Genomic DNA, 17082 nt, shown 5'->3' with positions numbered 1-17082 from the left:
GTTTGATTGATTTGAAGTTTTGACAAAATAAATGCATATAAGTTCTAGACATGGGCGAATAGAGCGGGGATATTTTACCCACTCGGGTAAAAAAGTATATGTAATATGTAGTTTATTCAACATTATTTTTCTAAGGAACGGTTTCTTTTACTGGTATCCAACTTTCCCATGAATACAATACACCCTTTTAATTTACTAGAAGGAGGTATAATGAAGAGCGCCAATCGTGCGCTGCCGGCGATCATTTGAATTGAACATTCATTTCCCTTCTGAAGTCCGTTCAGGCTGCTTCGTTCTTCCAACAGATTCTAATCTTTGTGATTTTTAGTTGTTCAGTTAAGTTATTTTCCGAACCTAAGAAAAGCTTATCCGCTGGCTAAACATGGGTTGCACTGGTTGCGTTAAGTGTTTTCTCATCACCCTCAATACTTTGAACGCGGTAAGTTCTTGCATATTTTTTAATAGATTAATATACGTGACATGATTTTATAGTATACGTATAAGTAAAAAATATATTTTTGTTTTTATATATATTCAAAGAAATTTAAATTTATACACAGAGAAAAAACGGAGCAATACCCGTTTAATATTGTCTCCTCAACTTTCACATATCACTTTATTCATATCAAATTAATATGAATTCATATCAATATGATACGGATTCATGTCAAGATTTGTAGTTGATATGATTTTGTATCATATTGCTATGAATTCGTTTTTACTGATATGAATTTGTATCAATTTGATGTTTAGCATATCAAACGAGACATCAAAAAGTCTTCAAAAAAAGGTATGACTGTGCCTTCGTATTTTTTGTGTATTTATGGTACTCAGTATCAAAGAAAAACACCCCTTATCGAGGTATAAATCTAGTGACGAACGCACCTTAAACTAACAAGAGTTCTAATATCAACTTTTGTGACGAAAATGTATAATACGATCTACTAAGTAAATACACTTTCTAAATATTTTACATTCGGCACGCTGCAATTCAATGCAATAAATTCAATAATTTTTAAACGGTGGTATTTAGACAAATCGTGTTAGAGAGGCGTACAAAGTATTTCAAAATACCTTTTTAACCACACATAACACAAGCCTGTAGCGTTAGTTATTACGAAATGTAACTATTTATAGCTGTTTTCCCGCCAAACTAGCGAGTTTTTCCAAAAGTGGTATAACTAAAGTTTCTTATATTAAGTTTATATTAAAATTTCCAGGACCTTAAAATAGAGTTTGGATACGCACAAAAAAAGTTGAATGCTCAGGCAATGTTAGATGGTTCGAACTGGTAAATGTGGCAATTTTTGTTGAACAATAACTTTAAAATGTGACTTTTTACAACAACGTGTCTAAAGTTGAGGAATCTCAAGGCCACTTTGTGGATAAACCCTAAATAGTGGAAGCCGTCTTTGAGAAATAAAAAAAAGCTAAAAAAATTTGAATAAATAAAAACTTTTGCCCATAATATTTTAACGGTGGTATTTAGACAAATCATATTAGTAAGTCGTACAAAGTATTTCGAAATACATTTCTTTCGACACATAGCCCAAGCCTGTCTCTTTAGTAGTTCACAAGATACGGGTGTACGAAACTGAGCTATTTATAGCTGTTTTCCCGCCAAACCAGCGAATTTTTTCAAAAGTGGTAGGACAAAAGTTTATTATATTAAGCTGTTTAACATCGTCTAGAATTTTCAGGACCCTAAAATAACGGTATGGGGCAAACTGACAAGCACAATAAAATTTTTATTTTGAGGAGTGCGCCAAAATCTTGTTTTGCGTATAACTTTTAAACGGAGCATTGGATTTTAACAAATGAGGTGCCATTGGACTCATATTACAACTAGACTAATGAACTTGTGCATTTTTTCCCAACGGCCACAACAGATCACATTTCACCGCTCTTTCAAACCTTTTAGTTTTTGCGATACCTTTCGATTGATGTATCAATCGTAACGATCGGATGATCATAGTAGATTTTCATTTCTTCGCGTATATATAGTAGTCGCCTTCGTACACTCTCCCGGCGCGCTTCGTCCCTACGTGAACTGCCGTTCACAGTGAGGTATAAAATATATTTTTTGACTAAATTGCCGCGGTCACTCTGACATTCAACAAAAAGTTTTTATATAAAAGTGGAACATTTTGCAGTGTTTATTTTATTTAGCAAATGGTTAGTATCTCAAATTCAATTGTATTTATTTGGTGTTTGTCTAATAAGAGCTTATTTACTTATTTGACACCACAACGTCCTTTCTGGTGGCTGGACTACACAAACTGCACTACCACAGGCACTGCCAGGATGCCGAGCTGTGCGATTTGGCGTCTACCACTTCGCTGAGAGACATCCATCGAGGACTTCCAGGCGCTGTTGCAAATCTACATGAGTGGTCAGAGTTCAGAGTGATCGGCCATACATTGCTAAGTCCCGATATATGTTTGTAATTGACCCGGAATATATTAAAAATAAATAAAATAAGCAAATTTAAAGGGGCTGTAATACATATTTTTAAAAAGAAGCAGAAAAGTTAAATCAAAACTGGTTAATATTGATATTACAATTATATTATGAAAAATTACAAATTAATATGAAAGAATATAAGTCTGATATGAAAGTATATTAGTTTGATATGAAAGCATATCAGTTTGATATTGAAAAACACCGTACCGGTATTAAAAAAACCATAGGTTTGTCAAAAATTTGATATGTGCGCATATCAATAAAAAATAAAAATACCCTATTTATATGTTCGAAGGAACCTAAATTGATATGAAACAAGAAAGGAAGTGAACTTCGGCGTTTTGTATACCCTTGCAGCTATAATTATTAAATTAAAAAATGCAAAAAATATATATCCAAAAGTATAAGATAATATGTCAAAAAACAGCGAAGCTATAATTATACCCGTTACTCGTAGAGTAAAAGGGTATATTAGATTCGTCGGAAAGTATGTAACAGGCAGAAGGAAGCGTTTCCGACCCCATAAAGTATATATATTCTTGATCAGGATCACTAGCCGAGTCGAGTTAGCCATGTCCGTCTGTCCGTCTGTCCGTCTGTCCGTCTGTCCGTATGAACGCTGAGATCTCGGAAACTATAAGAGCTACAATACTGAGATTAGGCATGCAGATTCCTGAGATTCCTGCGCAGCGCAAGTTTGTTTCAGAAGAGTGCCACGCCCACTCTAACGCCCACAAACCGCCCAAAACTGTGGCTCCTACAGTTTTGATGCTAGAACAAAAATTTTAACTGAAATGTATTGTTCTCATCAATACCTACCGATTGACCTAAAAAAAAATTTTCCATGCCCACTTTAACGCCCACAAACCGCCCACAAACTTCAAAAAATCGTAAGTATGAACGCGGATATCTCGGAAAATATCAAAGATAGAGAAACGGGATTTCAGATTTAGATTCCGTAGGCTTGAGCGCAGCGTAAGTTTGTTACGCGAATATGCCACGCCCACTCTAACGCCCACAAACCGCCCAAATCTGTGGCGCCCACAATTTTTATGCTAGATAAAAAATTTTAACTGAAATGTATTGGTCTCGTCAATTCCTATAGATTGATTTAAAAAAAAGTTTGCCACGCCCACTCTAACGCCCACAATGCTTAAATCTGTCTACCGCCGGTAGGTGGCGCATTTGCTGCTTGCATATCTCCACTTTCCTTTGGTCCCTTTAGCTGAGTAACGGGTATCTGATAGACGAGGTACTCGACTACCACCAATTTTGCGATTGTTCCTATGGCAGCTATATGATATAGTCGTCCGATTTTGATAAAATTTAATTCGAAATTCAAAACTAATAAAAAATGTAATTTCCAAGCTTAGAAGGTTATATGTTAAAAAATATATAAAATAAAATATATAATTTACTTAAATTTTTTTTCCGATTATTCCTATGGGAGCTATAAGATATAGTTGTCCGATACGGCTGGTTCCGACTTATATACTACCTGCAAAAGATATAAGACTTTTGGGAAAGTTTCAGACCGATAGCTTTGAAACTGAGAGACTAGTTTGCGTAGAAACGGACGGACAGACGGACAGACGGACATGGCTAGATCGACTCGTCTAGTCATGCTGATCAAGAGTACATATATATACTTTATGGGGTCAGAAACGTCTCCTTCACTGCGTTGCAAACTTCTGACTGAAATCAATATACCCTCTGCAAGGGTATAAAAATACCCGATTGAAGACCAGTTTTGGTATTTTATTTTCTCTGTGAACATTGTTCACTGAACATTAGGGTGGTTTGACAAGGGAGCTCACATTCCTGTTTCATGAAACTGAAAAGGTGCTTAGATATAAGAGTTCAAAATATATATTTTTTGTTTGTGAGCCATGGGAAAACATTTGGTGCTCTTCCATGACTAGCCCCCATGTGTTTCACCCTTTATTTTAATTTGTTTGGTCTAAAAATGCTTTACGACTATGCGATGTGCTTGCAAAATTTTATCACATTTACATTACAATATAAAAGAATGTTAAATGAGATCTTATTATCCAAAACTTGTTTAAAGCTTATATTGACATTTTGCTTTGTTCGTAAGCAATGATATTTGGTGTAAAACACAACACCACACCCCGATGTTAAAAATGATATTGCCTATGCTAAGAATGAACTTTTATCTATAAACCTGTAGCATTTATCATTTTACATTTTTAAAAAGTCTCTGATATTTTGGTTATTTACTGAAATAATTTAAAACTTGACCAGAGTCAATGACATTATTTAGCGACATCGTTGCCGAAAGATAATCTAAATGGTCGCTGATGAACCTTATGATCCTTCTTTAGCTTTCGGGTCTATTGCTGATAGCCATTGCTACGTTTGCCCTCTCGAAAGCCCCTCTTGCTTACATCGAATTCCTATATGGACTGGGCGGCGTTATCTTCGTCTCGGCAATTCTGGGATGCTGTGGAATCTGCCGGGAAAACGTGTGCATGACCGCAACGGTGAGTTGAAGTCTCTTTCCAATCATCCCCGTTATTAACTTACTGATTTTACTCTTTTTGTGTCCAATATCGACACAGTACGGATTCTTACTGTTGGGCCAGCTGATAATTAGCTTGCTGAGCATTTTCTACATAGAATCTCTTTGGGAATACATTGAAGAGCTCACCAAAAAGGATGTTCCGAATAAATGGAACGAGGAGATGGTGGAACCTGGTGCAATGGACACTTACCAGACATTGGTTAGTATTATACTAAAGCATACGTGATTTAAGGCTCAGTCAAACATTACAAAAGTCAATCATAATGGGAAAAATTACAATAATCGTTAAAGACTATTTTTTGCAATACAAAACTGTCAGATTCTTATTGGATTCTTTGTTATGTAAACGAAAAATCAAATAACCCAAATTCCACAATTTTTCTCAAATAATCCTCATCTATTTAGTATGAGTGTTGTGGACGTGATAGCCCCGATGACTATGTCATCGGCCGGAAAACCTTACCTTCAAGCTGTTATCCCCAGGGGGATACCCAGGGGATCCCTTATCAAGATGGATGCGCCCTGACGACCAGTAAGATCTTTCTGAATCATCTCAGCACTGCAACGGGCATTTACTTATATGAACTGGCTATAATTGTAAGTTCAAAGTAACAGTGGTCATATACTGGAGGAACCTGATCAGTGTGTTTTTTTCCACAGGTTCCCATGGTGCTTGGTGCCATTTATTTGGTCATACGATTCCGCAAGCAGCGCACTCGCTACAGCTACTAAAGGCTGATTTCGGAATCAAAAATTAAATAGTAAGCAAAGCACAAACAAAAAAACATACAACATACAACAACATTAAAACGTCGGTTCATTTCACCAACCAAAGTTTGTTGTTTGTACGAATGTTTAAATGTCTTACTTTGTTAATTTCATGTCGTAGTCATACAAGTACCTAATACATCTATATATACTTTTTTGAATGTCAGATTTAAAATCAAGAATCAGTGCCAAGTTCTGTAACTGAAATGAAAAATTGGTAATACTCTAGATTAGGGAACTCACACCCGAAATTCGCGAAAAAATTATCCTCGATGGACCGCGATTTCTTAAGAATTTACGTGCAAAAAAATTTCAAAGTTCCTGGTTTTGCTATAAAAAACAAGTGTGCTTTTCTCATACTGGCTATAAAATCGAGTTGTCTTTAAATTTTATGTAATATTGAAATTTGTATAAAAAATTTTTGTTTATTGATTCATTCTGTTTAACATGACGTGCGAATTCTGCTTTCTAAAGTTTGGAGATATTTTCGGGATGGATGGGAAAGCTCATTTCCGCTTCCCTCAAGACTACGGGGTTGCTTTGGACAAGCGGGACTGTCCAACCTGCTGTACCCCATGCAAAATAATGGAGGATGATAGAAAGATAATATGGATCTGCCGGGGATGGTTCGCTGTTGAAAGAAGCACAAGCCGCTCACCGTGTGCCTCCATATCTTCTTTACAGCCGCCGCGATTTTTTTTTTAAATCATGCCGAATTATACTCGATGCATTTATTTTTTAATTTGTACTTACACGATGTTTTGATTTCATATTTAACATATATAATACAATTTCTCATATAGAATACCTCCGATGTCGGCTATGTAAGTTGTTAATAAGGAGACTCTTTATATACCGCACTCCACGTATAACATGATTATTTGGTTATGCTTTTTCGGTATACAAAAAAATAACATTTTTTATTAAATGAAAAAAAATGTTACTTGATTTTTATAGGAATTGATAGCAAAACCGCCAAGTTCTTTTTGCACGTAAATTCTTAAGAGGATAATTTTTTTTTTACGTTAAGTTACGTTTGCGTTTTTTTTAAGTTAAGCTAATTTCAGACGTAGGGATGTAGGGTATCCTTATTTAAATTCCACATCGAATAAGTAATGAAGTTATATTGATTTAAATTGCAGTTTTTGGGCTTGTTCACTGCTTACTATTTGGGCAAGGCTCGCAAGCCTGGCAAAACCAAGATACAGGACGAGGAAACCCCCATCAACGACGGATGGCCGAGGACATCCCAGCAAATTTATTGATAATCAAATTTAACCAACTTAACCGTTTTGCCATTTGGAAATAATGGAAATAATAAATAAAGGAAATAATAAATAAATTCCGTTGTCTAAACGAGTTCCCTGCTTTTGTATTTATCTTTATTGTTTTTGGCAGCATTGGCGAAGAGAGAAGATTTTAAATCTAAAGAGAATGATGTAGTCAACAGTCTCGACTACCAGACACCCGTTAATCTGTTAAACAATTCAAAAATAAATATGCCTTCAAAGGGCGCTACAACTGACACTGATTTCACTGATTAAAGTTTAATTAACTTGAAGTTTTGACAAAATAAATTCATATCAGTTCAACAGTTAACACGCGCGGATCCAAGGGAGGATATGGGGCATAGACCCCCCATGCGGTTAAAAAAGTATATGTAATATGTCATTTATTCAACATATTTTTCTACTCAACCAATTTTTTTTTATTCTCTCCCACAACCAAATTCTGGAAATTTTGGGCGTTATAATGGAAGTTTCATACGAACGGACGGATTAATAGACGACTTGGCTAGATCGAATCAGCTAGTAATTCCGATCAAGAATATATATACTTTATGGGGAAGAGCTTTCCTTTACTGGTATCCTACATTCCCATGAATACAATATACCCTTTTAATTTACGAGAAGGAGGTATAATGAAGAGCGCCAATCGTGCGCTGCCGGCGATTATTTGAATTGAGCATTCATTGCCTTTGTGAAGTCCATTCAGGCTGCTTCGTTCTTCCAACAGATTCTAATCTTTGGGATTTTTAGTTGTTCAGTTAAGTTATTTTCCAAACCCAAGAAAAGCTTATCCGCTGGCTAAACATGGGTTGCACTACTGGTTGCGTTAAGTGTTTTCTCAACACCCTCAATACTCTGAATGCGGTAAGTTCTTGCATATATTTTAATAGATTGATATACTTGACATGATTTTATAGTATACGTAAGTAAAAAGTTTATTTTTGTACATTTTTTTGACATACAAGCTTTTATTAGCAATCATGAACGTTTATTCTTTATAAATTTCCAAAAAAATGTTAATTTATACATATTCGCAGGTTTGACAAGGGAGCTCACATTCCGGTTTCACGAAACTGAAAAGTTGTTTAGATAAAAAATTTCAAAATATATATTTTTTGTTTGTGAGCCATGGGAAAACATTTGGTGCTCTTCAATGACTAGCCCCCAATATGTTTCATCCTTTATTTCAATTTGTTTGGTCTAAAAATGCTTTACGACTCTGCCATATGCTTGCAAAATTTTATCACATTTACATTACAATACAACCGAATGTTCAATGAGATCTCATTATCCAAAGCTTGTTTAAAGATTATATTATAATTTTTCATTGTTTTAGGACTTGACTTAGCTTTTTAATAAAGTAAGGTTCGTAAGCAATGATATTTGGTGTAGAATGCAACACCACACCCCGATGCTAAAAATTATATTGCCTATGCTAAGGGTGAACTTTTATCTATATGGGCCGTTCTTTTACAAACCGAACACCTTTTTTAAGTAGACATTTTTGATTTGCCTGAAACTTTTTTTACATATACTATTTGGTAAATAAGTAAGCACGTGTATCAGGATTTGGCCGAAAAAAAAATATTTTTTTAGTTAGAACTTTTTAAAGTTTTTAAAAAAAAGCTAGTTTTCAAAAAGTACCCTCTGTTTGCAAGTCTATATTTCCATCTGTAGTTATCCGATTGATTTCGTGTCTTTTGCGTAAAATCCTCTGAAACCTCTACTTTTTAAATACATTTTTTTAAACACACTAAATATTTAATTTCTTAAAAATAAAAACAAATTTTAATTTTAAAAATTTTTTTAACTTTTGCCCCCACAAAAAAAAAATTTTTTTTTATATTAAAATATGCACCCATTTGTCACCTACAATTGGTTTTTTTTATAGGTTGGAGCCATTTTTTGTTTTCAAGATATCGAATTTAATGTAATAAGCCCTCTGATATTTTCAACAGCCATCTCGCTCGCTCTCACTAGAACCTTATGGCGTTTGTATTTCTGAGTTTTTGAACAATCTGTTGATAATTTCAAAATAAACAAGGAAGAACGCTATAGTCGAGTACCTCGACTATCAGATACCCGTTACTCAGCTAAAGGGACCAAAGGAAAATGGAGATATGCAAGCAGCAAATGCGCCACCTACCGGCGGTAGACAGATTTAAGCGTTGTGGGCGTTAGAGTGGGCGTGGCAAAGTTTTTTTTAAATCAATCGATAGGTATTGACGAGACCAATACATTTCAGTTTAAATTTTTTATCTACCATGAAAATTGTGGGCGCCACAGACTTGGGCGGTTTGTGGGCGTTGGAGTGGGCGTGGCATATTCGCGTAATAAACTTGCGCTGCGCTCAAGCCTACGGAATCTAAATCTGAAATCTCGTTTCTCTATCTTTGATATTTTCCGAGATATCCGCGTTCATATTTACGATTTTTTGAAGTTTGTGGGCGGTTTGTGGGCGTTAAAGTGGGCGTGGCAAACTTTTTTTAGGTCAGTCGGTAGGTATTGATGAGAACAATACATTTCAGTTAAAATTTTTGTTCTAGCATCAAAACTGTAGGAGCCACAGTTTTGGGCGGTTTGTGGGCGTTAGAGTGGGCGTGGCACTCTTTTGAAACAAACTTACGCTGCGCAGGAATCTCAGGAATCTGCATGCCTAATCCCAGTATTGTAACTCTTATAGTTTCCAAGATCTCAGCGTTCATACGGACAGACGGACAGACGGACAGACGGACAGACGGACAGACGGACATGGCTAGATCGACTCGGCTAGTGATCCTGATCAATAATATATGTACTTTATGGGGTCGGAAACGCTTCCTTCTGCCTGTTACATACTTTCCGACGAATCTAGTATACCCTTTTACTCTACGAGTAACGGGTATAAAAAGGAATTATATTTAATTAAGATCAAATAAGTATTTATTTTACCAATTCTAAATTTTTAATTTAAGTTTATTTTATTCGTTTTTATATGTTTTTTCTTAATATATTTACTACATTTATAATTAAACAAGAAAGGAAGTTAACTTTGGCAAGCCGAAGTTTGTATACCCTTGCAGCTATAATTATTAAATTTAAAAATACAAAAAATGATATTCCCAATAATATAAGATAATATGTCAAAAAACACCGAAGCTATAATTTGTTTCATATTATTTTCCTACCAATTTTCCGATCGTTCCTATGGCAGCTACATGATATAGTCGTCCGATTTTGATAAAATTTAATTCGAAATTCAAAACTAATTAAAAAATGTTATTTCCAAGCTAAGGAGGTTATATGTTAAAAAACACCGAAGCTATAATTTGTTTCATATTATTTTTCCACCAATTTTCCGATCGTTCCTATGGCAGCTATATGATAAAGTCGTCCGATTTCGATAAAATTTAATCCGATATTCAAAACTAATTAAAAAATGTTATTTCCAAGCTTAGGAGGTTATATGTTAAAAAAAACTAAAGATATAATTTTAAAAATATTTTTTTCCGATTATTCCTATGGGAGCTATAAGATATACTTGTCCGATCCGGCTGGTTCCGATAGCTTCAAAACTGAGAGACTAGTTTGCGTAGAAACGGACGGACAGACGGACAGACGGACATGGCTAGATCGACTCGTCTAGTCATGCGATCAAGAATATAAATACTTTATGGGGTCGGAAACGTCTCCTTCACTGCGTTGCAAACTTCTGACTGAAATCAATATACCCTCTGCAAGGGTATAAAAAGATTCCAAAGAACGGGGATTGTTAAAGGCACTTTATCCTTTCACTGCTTATACCAAAAACCCAAATAAAGTAATTACATAATAAATGTAGTAAAAATATTAAGAACAAATTTTTAAAAATTAAAATTTGTCTTTATTTTTAAGAAATTAAATATTTAGTGTGTTTAAAAAAATTTATTTAAGAAGTAGAGGTTTCAGAGGATTTTATGCAAAAGACACGAAATCAATCGGATAACTACAGATGGAGATATAGACTTGCAAACAAAGGGTACTTTTTGAAAACTAGCTTTTTTTTAGAAACTTTAAAAAGTTCTAACTAAAAAAATAATTTTTTTTCGGCCAAGTCCTGATACACGTGTTTGCTTATTTTTTGCGAAAAGTATACGCAAAAAAAATTTCAGGCAAATCAAAAATGTGAAATTTTTTTTTTTGCCAAATCCGTTTGGTTTGTGAAAGAACGGCCCATATACGTACCTATTTATCATCTTACATTTTTTAAAATTTTCTGATATTTTGGTTATTTACTGAAATAATTTAAAACTTGACCAGAGTCAATGACATTATTTAGCGACATCGTTGCCGAAAGATAATCTAAATGGTCGCTGATGAACCTTATGATCCTTCTTTAGCTTTCGGGTCTATTGCTGATAGCCATTGCTACGCTTGCCCTCTCGAAAGCCCCTCTTGCTTACATCGTATTCCTATATGGACTGGGCGGCGTTATCTTCGTCTCGGCAATTCTGGGATGCTGTGGAATCTGCCAGGAGAACGTGTGCATGACCGCAACGGTGAGTTGAAGTCTCTTTCCAATCTTCTCCGTTATTAACTTACTGATATTACTCTTTATGTGTCCAATATCAACACAGTACGGATTCTTACTGTTGGGCCAACTGATAATTAGCTTGCTGGGCATTTTCTGCTTTAAATTTAGTAAGGAATACATTGAGAAGTTCGCCAAAGAGGAGGTTCAGGTAAAATGGAACGAGGAGCTGGTGGAACCCGGTGCAATGGACATTTACCAGACATTGGTTAGTATTATAGTGAAGCATAATTGATTTAAGGCTTACAAAAGTCAACCATAATGGGAAAAATTACAATAATCGTTAAAGACTATTTTTTGCAATACAAAATTATCAGTTTCTTTTTGGAAAATCAAATAACTCACATTCCACAATTTTTCTCAACAAATTTTTTACCTCAAATAATCCTCATCTGTTTAGTATGAGTGTTGTGGACGTGATAGCCCCGATGACTACGTGGTCATCGGCCGGGAAACCTTGCCTTCAAGCTGTTATCCCCAGGGGAATACCCAGGAGATCCCCTATCAAGATGGATGCGCCCTGAAAACCAGTCAGGACTTTGTGGATCTTTTCAGCTATTCAAACGACTCCAACTGGATGGCAGTGGTCATTACTGTAGGTTCAATGTAAAAGTGGTCTTATACTTGGAGGGATATGATCAGTTTGTTTTTTCACAGGTTCTCATGGTGTTTGGTGCCTTTTATTTGGTCGGACGATTCCGCAAACAGCGCATTCGCTACAGCTACTAAAGACTGATTTCGGATTAGGTCGAAAATAAGGCATTTGGAATCCATTGTATCCTTTGTAATTTTATACGAACTTCAGAGAAGTAATAATAACATCATACATATATACCTATATTTGCAGATTTGTTTCTGCAGATATTTCGGAAGCAAACATATTTCATTATGGAATTCTGGGAATAGAGGGAGCATTTCGATGCTTATATTCGACTGCTGTGTTTAATTCACAATTTCTATACTTTTTAGGATCGGAAACGACTCATCCTGTTCTATTATCTGTACAAATATTGTACAAACGAAAAACATTTTTTTTGAGAACTCGAGAATAACAAAGCTCAGGTTTTCGATTATTCAACTAATCTTTAAGCAAAAATGTGAGGTTCCCATTACGGCTCTGAGGACTGAGCTAATCTCTTGATTCGGCAGCGGTGGCGTCATTGACTGTCAGTCGTCTGACGCAATCGAGCTGAATCAATCTCACAAAATCCGATCGCTGGTAAATTGCTGGGGGAGAGGGCTACCGATGAGACCGAGTCCCCTGCCGACAGCACACAGTCCCCAGCTAAACATCTGGCAAATGGAGCTATATAGAGCTTACCCCCAACTTCAATATCATTACAGTTCTGTCAAGCATAACCAGCTCCACGCTTCGAGCGTTCCCCGCCTCACTTTCTGTTTGTTTGGCTTCCGAATGGCAGCAACAGCACTAGAGTTCGTTCCCCACCTTCAATTTTCTTTTTTGCCTTTGCCTTTTGACTTTGCTCAAAGCGTTTGCCTACTCCGAGTATAGACGAACTTCCCTAAGTTGAGTTTTTTGTATTTGAAAATGTGTTTTATCGAATATCTTAGGAATTAAGTTAATTTGTATTGGGAAGAAATACTTATCAAAGTGACAGTACATAGATTATAAACATTCATTTGAAAAAAGGTTATTTTAAATTCTTTGCTTAATTGTAATTGTTTCATCTTAAAAGTTTAGAAAAATCGTACATTCAAGGGGATTTTTTAAGTCATGGTGAATAACTTTTACAAAATAAGTTTTAAATGTAGAAACATGTCGAACTAGTTTTAAAATTAAAATTTTATTTATCTGTCAGTATAAAGGCTTTTTGAAGCTGATAAGCTTCTGTGATTGCTTGCAAACCACAAATGTATTCAAATATTTAAATATTATATATGTATATTTATAATTATCAAAATACTGGTGCAATTTCGAGATTGTGATTAAGTTACTCTGGTTTTACTGTATGCTGTTTGTGTGCCTTTGCTGTTTTTGTTTGTTTTAACAAACACTGCTAGACGGCAACTGTGTATAGTGGGGCAAACGACCACTTTTTGTGGCATAACTTACACATTTGAGTACAAATCAATATTTACAGACTTTTTTTAATTAACTTATGATAACAAATTTAAAATATTTTAAGAAAATGGAAGTTCACTCCTACTCTACTTTTTTTTGATGAGTAAAGGAACCCTAATTGAAAAAAGAGCTATTTTAATATCTTTTGAAAAATATATTTGGACAGAACAAGTTTTCGGTTGCCCCATGGTGCAGTGACGGCAGCTTTGGAGCTTCGGAGACCTCAACTTGGATCGGATTTCGTGCGAGAGAGTTTTCGGGGAGCTCAGTTTGCTCGTGACCGTGGCCGGAGTAGTCCGCACTCTTTAACCGATTCGGTCTCGTCGATAGAATCTCGATATTTTAAAAACTAGCCGCCGAAAAGCAATCTGCTGCACGTGTTGCATTGCGTTTTGTTTGGATTCTAACTTAAGATTTCAACTTTAAGTGAAAAATAAAAGAAAAAACCAAAAAAATGGGTTGCGCAACGGGCACCTTAAAGTATTCGCTGTTCCTATTTAATGCGTTATGGGCGGTAAGTAGAGCACCAAATTGAAATTGGCATATGGTGCTGGTACTTTAAGAGACTGAGTGCTATATCTGCCGGTTCGTTTCCACAAATAGCTGGCTAATTGCGATGGTGTCTGAACTTTGTTTACAAAACATCGGTATTTAGGGTTCTATGTTGCCAGTTAGACGTTCACCTGGTCAGTAGATGATATCATCTCAGCTGCGTGCTTGGTTTATGACTACATTTCGCGGCTATCTGTGTGTGTAAGCCAGTGTCTATTGTTAATGGTTTCTGCTCGGTCTTTGGGTTCCTTGGGCCAAGAGGAGAGCTTTAACAGCCAAGCGGCTAAACAAAACTGCTTAAATGCGTCATGCATTTGGATTTCGTTCAAAAAGCTAATACGAACGGAATATGGAAACCTGTATGTGACAATAGCGATGAGACCAAACCGACAAATTAGTCGTCGCGAGTATGCATCAAAACTTTCTATAGACTTCTCAAGGTTACAGAGGTCTGAGGTCTGATGTTAGCATAATCACTAGAGATTATAATAAATTTCATTTTCTATCTGTATACTCAAAATACAATAGGACTATTTGTACTTAGCTACACATTATATACTACCCTTATAAGAATCTCTATCGCACTTTACTCCAAAACCTATTTCATAAGTAATAATCTTCCTTGCTGAATTAGATCTTCAATCTTAATTTTTTTTCTGGCGAAGCTTTACAGGCTTTTGTCTTGGAGAGTGACATAGAACCGCCTTTTAATTATATGTTTAACGTATTTACCGTTACTTGCTTATCGGTAACGCCCCAAATATATATCATTGAATTAATTTGCTCGATGGGCGTATTTGTATCTTACTTATCTAATTTGTCTGCCGTACTTATAGATACTTGGCATCCTTGTGCTCGTTTTTGCCGGACTCGGCTGGGGAGCGATGCCAGATCAGTATGCCATCGGAATCCTGGTCCTTGGCGGCATTATCCTGTTGACTTCTCTGTTCGGATGCTGTGGAGCTGTTCGCGAATCGCCGCGCATGCTGTGGACGGTACTTGCCTGAATGATGCAATTAGGTGAATCGTACCATGAGTAACTCATTTTAATTGCTTGCAGTATGTGTCACTGCTTCTGGTATTGCTGGTACTTACGGTGGCCTTTATGTTCCTGAGTCCCAAAGATGTGTTCAAGAAATACGCTCTGCAAACTGTTGAGACCCACTGGGAAAAGGAGCAGACTGAGCCGGGCAGTATGGATTATATTCAGAGGATGGTAAGAGTATACGATGTCTATATAAGGCTTAGTATATTTATACCCGTTACTCGTAGAGTAAAAGGGTATACTTGAATTGTTGGAAAGTATGTAACAGGTAGAAGGAAGCGTTTCTGACCCTATAAAGTATATATATTCTTGATCAGAATCACTAGCCAAGTCCGTCTGTCCGTTTGTCTGTCCGTCCGGATGAACGCAGAGATCTCGGAAAGTACAAAAGCTAGAAAGTTGGGATTTGGTATCTAAGTTCCTGAGCTTCTTGCGCAGCGCAAGTTTGTTTCAGCAGGGTGTCACGCCCATTTTAACGCCTACAAGCCGCCCAAACCTGTGGCGCCCCCAATTTTCATGCTAGAAAACAAATTTTAACTGAAATGTATTAAACTCGTTAATACCTATCCATTGACCCAAAAAAAGTTTGCCACGCTCACCCTAACGCCCATAACGCTTAAATCTGTCTGCCGCCCACATAACCATATATTGAGATACCCGGTAGGTGGCGCATATCAATCTCGCTTTGCTGCTTGCATATCTGTATCTCCCTTTGGTCCCTTTAGTTGAGTAACAGGTATCTGATATTCGAGGAACTCGACTACATATATCGATCTTCCTTGTTATATTTTAATTTTAATTTATATAATTCGTGTTTTTCAGTACTCTTGCTGTGGCCGCGAGAGTCCCCGGGACTATCTGAATAGCCAATTCTGGAACAACACGGTACCGGATAGCTGTTGCAAAAACGGCAGCTGTGTGAATCCCCTGAATCTCTTTGTGCAGGGCTGCCTCGGCAGAGTGGAGGAGGCTTTCGAGGATGAACAATCCACATTGAGCTATTTTGAGTGGGGCCTGCTCGGATTCGATGTGCGTATTGTTTTGTTCTACACTTTGAAAGAAATATTTGTTTACTTACTATTTGCTTCTTTTTAGGCTGTCATCCTCCTGCTGGCTGCCGTCTTGGCCATTCACTACACAAATCGCCAGAGGCGATACAACTATTAGTGAATATTTACCGATTAAGATATACATCTCCTCACTTCTCTCATTTTTAAGCGTCACTAATGTACCTTTTTTCTATCCAAAAAAAGTAGTCTCACTTGCCAAGCAAAGGAAAGTGCCTTAAAAATAAATTCAAAAATTAGAGTTTTTTTAAAAAGTGGAGCCTGTTTTAATTTGTGCTATATTTAATACCGTAAAATCTTAAAATATTAAATATGTTGTTTTGAAAGAAATGAAAACCAAATATAAAGTAAAAGAAAAGTAACAACTAATGGCAGTTTTTATTTCCGCAAGGTCTTGGAGAGAGCGATAACTTATAAGTTTATAAGCTTTAAGTTATTTTCGGCTAGGTTACATTGCATTGCGTTTTATACTAAATAAACGATAAACGAGTACTGGAGTACTTATCAAAAATATATATTTTAAAAACCTTTTCGTGTTCCTTGCTTAAATTAAATTACAAAAACTGTTGTATAATTTTACCTATAATTATTTTTCTATTATTCCAAGCTAAAAAATGTTTCACAGAGATATTTTGTACAAAAATAATCATTGTTAAGTGGCTTTGCCCACTAGAAAGCTCATCAAATCAGTTGCGCAAACGAAAGTCTGGTGGGCTGTTGT

The 17082-nt window shown here is 36.0% G+C and overlaps 3 protein-coding genes and 1 long non-coding RNA gene across 4 annotated transcripts; all 4 read left to right on the top strand.

Annotated features, from left to right (window-relative positions):
* Positions 1-283: 283 nt before the first annotated feature.
* On the top strand, positions 284-7098 carry LOC119551007 (23 kDa integral membrane protein-like). Its single transcript, XM_037860061.1, has 6 exons — positions 284-439; positions 4809-4967; positions 5046-5207; positions 5414-5605; positions 5669-5769; positions 6919-7098. Exons 1-5 carry the CDS (start codon positions 383-385, stop codon positions 5738-5740), a joined length of 642 nt encoding a protein of 213 aa, XP_037715989.1. The 5' UTR covers positions 284-382; the 3' UTR covers positions 5741-5769; positions 6919-7098.
* On the top strand, positions 2121-2492 carry LOC119551008. The gene is made up of 2 exons (XR_005219519.1): positions 2121-2175; positions 2294-2492. It is a non-coding gene; the product is annotated as an uncharacterized LOC119551008 (long non-coding RNA).
* Positions 7099-7766: 668 nt separating the features above from the next.
* Positions 7767-12452, top strand: LOC119550663 (protein late bloomer). The gene is made up of 5 exons (XM_037859509.1): positions 7767-7929; positions 11424-11582; positions 11661-11822; positions 12015-12209; positions 12272-12452. The coding sequence occupies exons 1-5, from the start codon at positions 7870-7872 to the stop codon at positions 12341-12343; spliced, it is 648 nt and encodes a 215-aa protein (XP_037715437.1). The 5' UTR covers positions 7767-7869; the 3' UTR covers positions 12344-12452.
* A 1517-nt stretch (positions 12453-13969) lies between these two features.
* Positions 13970-16546, top strand: LOC119550094 (tetraspanin-3). The gene is made up of 5 exons (XM_037858573.1): positions 13970-14211; positions 15086-15244; positions 15310-15465; positions 16117-16323; positions 16390-16546. Exons 1-5 carry the CDS (start codon positions 14152-14154, stop codon positions 16459-16461), a joined length of 654 nt encoding a protein of 217 aa, XP_037714501.1. The 5' UTR covers positions 13970-14151; the 3' UTR covers positions 16462-16546.
* The last annotated feature ends 536 nt before the right edge of the window (positions 16547-17082 follow it).

This window comes from Drosophila subpulchrella, chromosome 2R (assembly GCF_014743375.2).
Source record: "Drosophila subpulchrella strain 33 F10 #4 breed RU33 chromosome 2R, RU_Dsub_v1.1 Primary Assembly, whole genome shotgun sequence".
Taxonomy (NCBI): Eukaryota; Metazoa; Arthropoda; class Insecta; order Diptera; family Drosophilidae; genus Drosophila; species Drosophila subpulchrella.
The sequence above is the reverse complement of the archived record's forward strand: the minus strand, read 5'-3'. Positions and strand labels throughout refer to the sequence as shown.

Excerpts from the sequence above, each read along its gene's own strand:
- LOC119551007 (XM_037860061.1), top strand. The coding sequence starts at position 383 with ATGGGTTGCACTGGTTGCGTTAAGTGTTTTCTCATCACCCTCAATACT. Across the intron at positions 4,968-5,045 it reads ACGTGTGCATGACCGCAACG|TACGGATTCTTACTGTTGGG; the intron begins GTGAGTTGAAGT and ends ATATCGACACAG. Across the intron at positions 5,606-5,668 it reads TATATGAACTGGCTATAATT|GTTCCCATGGTGCTTGGTGC; the intron begins GTAAGTTCAAAG and ends TTTTTTCCACAG.
- LOC119550663 (XM_037859509.1), top strand. The coding sequence starts at position 7,870 with ATGGGTTGCACTACTGGTTGCGTTAAGTGTTTTCTCAACACCCTCAAT. Across the intron at positions 7,930-11,423 it reads CCCTCAATACTCTGAATGCG|CTTTCGGGTCTATTGCTGAT; the intron begins GTAAGTTCTTGC and ends ATCCTTCTTTAG. Across the intron at positions 12,210-12,271 it reads GGATGGCAGTGGTCATTACT|GTTCTCATGGTGTTTGGTGC; the intron begins GTAGGTTCAATG and ends GTTTTTTCACAG.
- LOC119550094 (XM_037858573.1), top strand. The coding sequence starts at position 14,152 with ATGGGTTGCGCAACGGGCACCTTAAAGTATTCGCTGTTCCTATTTAAT. Across the intron at positions 14,212-15,085 it reads TATTTAATGCGTTATGGGCG|ATACTTGGCATCCTTGTGCT; the intron begins GTAAGTAGAGCA and ends CCGTACTTATAG. Across the intron at positions 15,466-16,116 it reads TGGATTATATTCAGAGGATG|TACTCTTGCTGTGGCCGCGA; the intron begins GTAAGAGTATAC and ends CGTGTTTTTCAG.